The sequence below is a fragment of the Pygoscelis adeliae genome, unplaced genomic scaffold (assembly GCF_000699105.1).
Source record: "Pygoscelis adeliae isolate BGI_AS28 unplaced genomic scaffold, ASM69910v1 Scaffold13, whole genome shotgun sequence".
In the NCBI taxonomy this organism is placed as follows: Eukaryota; Metazoa; Chordata; class Aves; order Sphenisciformes; family Spheniscidae; genus Pygoscelis; species Pygoscelis adeliae.
In genome coordinates this window covers 3,294,138-3,297,725 of record NW_008824499.1, presented here as the reverse complement: position 1 = coordinate 3,297,725, position 3,588 = coordinate 3,294,138, and the positions used below count along the sequence as shown (strand labels likewise).

At 52.1% G+C, this 3,588-nt stretch overlaps 1 protein-coding gene across 1 annotated transcript in view; it reads right to left on the bottom strand.

Annotated features, from left to right (window-relative positions):
- Window positions 1-366: 366 nt before the first annotated feature.
- The window catches only part of IGDCC3 (immunoglobulin superfamily, DCC subclass, member 3), a 95,822-nt gene continuing 92,600 nt past the window's right edge, over window positions 367-3,588 (bottom strand). Inside the window, exons 10-14 of the mRNA XM_009321529.1 lie at window positions 3,132-3,320; window positions 2,754-2,858; window positions 1,508-1,646; window positions 812-1,019; window positions 367-702 (exon numbers count right to left, since the gene is read on the bottom strand). Coding sequence (XP_009319804.1) covers window positions 538-702; window positions 812-1,019; window positions 1,508-1,646; window positions 2,754-2,858; window positions 3,132-3,320 — 806 coding nt within the window. The 3' untranslated portion in view covers window positions 367-537. The remainder of the gene's footprint in view (window positions 703-811; window positions 1,020-1,507; window positions 1,647-2,753; window positions 2,859-3,131; window positions 3,321-3,588) is intronic.

The following is a 3,588-nucleotide window of genomic DNA, read 5'->3' as shown; positions in this document are numbered from 1 at the left end:
AGCGAAAGTGTACAAAATCATCAAATCCATGGAGAGACGGCCTTCCTGGGCCTCGATTTTTGGAGTCAAGTTAGAAGGATTTCTCCGAATCCAGTCTTCTGGAAATAAAAAATAGATCCGAAAAGTAGTCCTAAAGCTGCTGATCAGGAGAAAGTCTGGGACGCCAAGAGAAGGAGGCTCCACCGTATCCCCAGTCTGTCAGAGACGGGAGAGTTTGCCAAACTCTGCCAAGGAGTTTTTTACTTAGCAGCTGCGGGGAAAATCTATCATGACCAGTCTCAATAAAGCCATCATCGGAAAAAATGCACCGAGGGGCCCGAGAGAGGTCAGAAAGATAAACTTCACAAAGTTTCCAAAAGGCTGTATACATATATATATATTTATATATATATAAAAAAATAAAGCAAAACAAAAAAATAACAATCAGACTGTAGAAATCTTCAATTGACCTGAGATTGACGACTCGTTGTAAAGACATCACCAGCCGTGGGTTTGGTTTCTGGCAACTCCTACAAGAGGGTTCGAGTCTCGGCAGTTTTATCCTTCATTGGTGGGACCGTGGTCGGGAGCCGGAGCTGCAGGGCTGCCACTGCGGGGGCTTTTTGGGAGGGGGTCTGGCTGCTCCTCGATGATGCTGAACTCATCCAGAGGGAGTGTGGATATCTGGGTGTCGTCGTGGGTGGCTGGTGGGCTCTGAGCCGACTGGCAAGAGAGAAGGGGACAATGCAATGATGGTGGCAGGTCACCAATGCTCTTAGACACACAGCCGTGTCTCCATTTCCCGGGCGTGCTCCCATCCCGCTGGACTTACCGTTATTCCCTTATCCTGCTGCTCCTGGGACAGGGATGCTGGGAATAACCTCTCCAGCTCGTTCATATCCAGCTGCTTTCCATTCAAGTCCCGGTCATCCCTGTCCCTGCGAGCGGCCCCATTCAGGATGAGGCCCGTGGCGCTCCGCTGGCTCCTGGGGATCTGCGGGGTTGACAGCTGCTCCTGCACATTTTTGCACATCAGCAGCCTGAAAAATAAAGAGACGGAGCCTGAGGGTGAGCAAAGCCAGTGCCTCCCCCGCTTCCTTCCCCCAAGCCTGAGTCTGCCTTATCCCTGTGCTACGTTCCTTCACTCCTTAAATCCCTCCTATAAAGTCACGTCTCTTCCCCTCACTGTGAAAGGGCTTTCGGTTTCCAGGGAGGATCAGGGCTTGCCAGAGCAGAAATAGTGATGCGCCCGGGCAGTACCAGCTCCCTCGATGGGGACTGGAGCTGATGGGGTGTATTTGGAGAAGCCCGCTGCGTCCGGGTGCCTGGGAGGGAGGCAGGAGCCGTGCTGCAAACAGCACCTGGTGTTCACAGGAGCCGGGCTGGGCAATCGCACGCTGCGGTATGCACATCCTGAGATGTGCACGGGAAACAGCCCGTCATCGCACTGGGGGTGTGAGCCCCCCGCAGGGATACCCACATGGCATACCCACCGCCCCTCGTGAGCAACGGCGCGAGCAATTCCTACCTTCCTCTGTACCCAAACATGAGAAAGAGGACGCAGAATATGATGCACGTGACACCAATGTGGATCCCAATGATGATGCCGGTTGTTGAGGTTTTATTGTTCTGCTCATCCTTCATGCAGTCGCAAGGGGGATTCAGCACTGCCAGAAGAAAGGGGGAGAGGGGGTCAATGGTGCTGTTTTCCTATTGCTCCTCCAGCTTTTGGGGAGCCCAGAGCAAAAGCTGGAGGCTGGGCAGTGCTGGGAGCCATGTACGGGGAAGAGGAGAGCGGGGTGGGTGGCCAGGGTGTCACTGCCTGCCAAAGCAGCTCCCCTGCTCCTGGTACCCCAGGAAGGCAGTCACAGCAAGCACACGACTGGAAGGTCCGTAGAGAGCCAGCCCCATTACCCGGGCTGCTGTTATTAGACACAATTAATGAATAAAAAAGACGCCGATGTTAATTTTTACAAAACCCTGTGTCTGGGGTGGGAGGCGGCCACCACGCCAGAGCAGGCTGACACCTGATGGAAACCACGAGTGGGCAGATGCCAACGAGATTAGTATTTACTCCAACACAGACAGAGGAGTAATAACTGTCTCTTGAAGGTATTCCCACTGGAAGGCTTAAAAGGCTTCCAAGAGCAGCAGGATGCTTTTTACACATAGATGAATATGAAAGGTGTGATCAGTTAGAGATTCCCTCTAGAGATTTCCCCTTTTCTGCCACATAATGCAGTGCTCACGCTCTGCAGACCTTCTCCTTTCCAAAGCCATGCGTCCTCCCTTCCTGGCACCAGTGAAGGTCAAAATATCCAGGAGAGCGGAGATGCTCAGTGCACCACGTCCCACTTGAGGACAGCAGCTCTTAGTTTATGCATGGGGGTTTGTTCATGTTCATGGCCTCACCTCTAGCTCGAGCTTAGGAGACAAAACTGGCAATTACAGGAACATTTGGTTTGTCCTCTCCCCCCTGATGAAAAAGTCACCAGGTTGAACGTATGCTGTGAAGGGGTGTCAGCTCGCTAATGCTAATGAAGGCCAATGGGGATGGTGCAAGCCACGTGGCAGAGAAGCTACCCCTACCAGCACCAGGTGGTCCCAGCCCCACAGTTTTCCTTCATCATTATTTGTGATGCTGAAAATAAATGAGTGGCTGAAAATGAGATGGTGGGGTAGAGCCGCGGGTGTCTGGGGGATGTGTCTGGCCTCGCCACCTTCCTGCAAAGCGGTTTTCACAAACCACCACTGAGACGGACGGCCCATCTCACCTGTCCTCTCCACAGTTTCCCTCAAGGACACGAAGCGGACAGTTGAATTTCCATCCCCATGCTGGTTATAGGCGAGGAGCTTGACTTCATACACCACCGACGCATCTGTTTCAAAGGAGACACAAGAAGGGAATTTCAACCTTCATCATTAGTGTTATCTCCCCGAGCGATGCTTATTTAGGAAACGCACATCTTTCTTACCAAATACACACAAGATATTGCAAACAAGTACCTGCTACTGTGAAAGCACCCCAAAAACCTGGGGGAGAGCTGCAGCATCTCCCACTTAGTGGCTGTGCAACACATCTGAGCTTTCCCATCACGACAGGCTCTCCCAGGGCCAGGAGGGGATGCGGATCAAGCTGTCACCATACTCACCCAGGTGGGTAATGTTGTACGCTGTTACATTGCTGGGCAGCAGCACTGGACCTGTGTACTGGGAGAGGTGGACCTTGCGGTAATACAGCTTGAAGCCTTCGTGCTGGCCCAGTTTGATGGAGGGCTCCCATGTAGCCTGGACGGCGGTGCTATTAATGACTTTAATAAAGAGGGATGGCATGGCTGGGACTGAAAGAGAGAGAGAAAGACAGTGGGTTGCATGTGGTTTTTTAGTCTGCATGATGAGAAATTCCCCAGCAGCCTTTCCCTGCGGTCATTGCACCAAACAACATGCTAGACGAGATTGAGAAAAATCAGATCAGACCAGATCCTGGTTTAACAGCTTTGAACTTCTTCAAGGAGCTGTAGGAGTTTCCAAGGGTTTCCTCTGCTTGGTTCAGCAAGCAAAGAGGCTACTTTTACACTCCGGTTGCAATCTGATGCTCAGCCCCCTTGG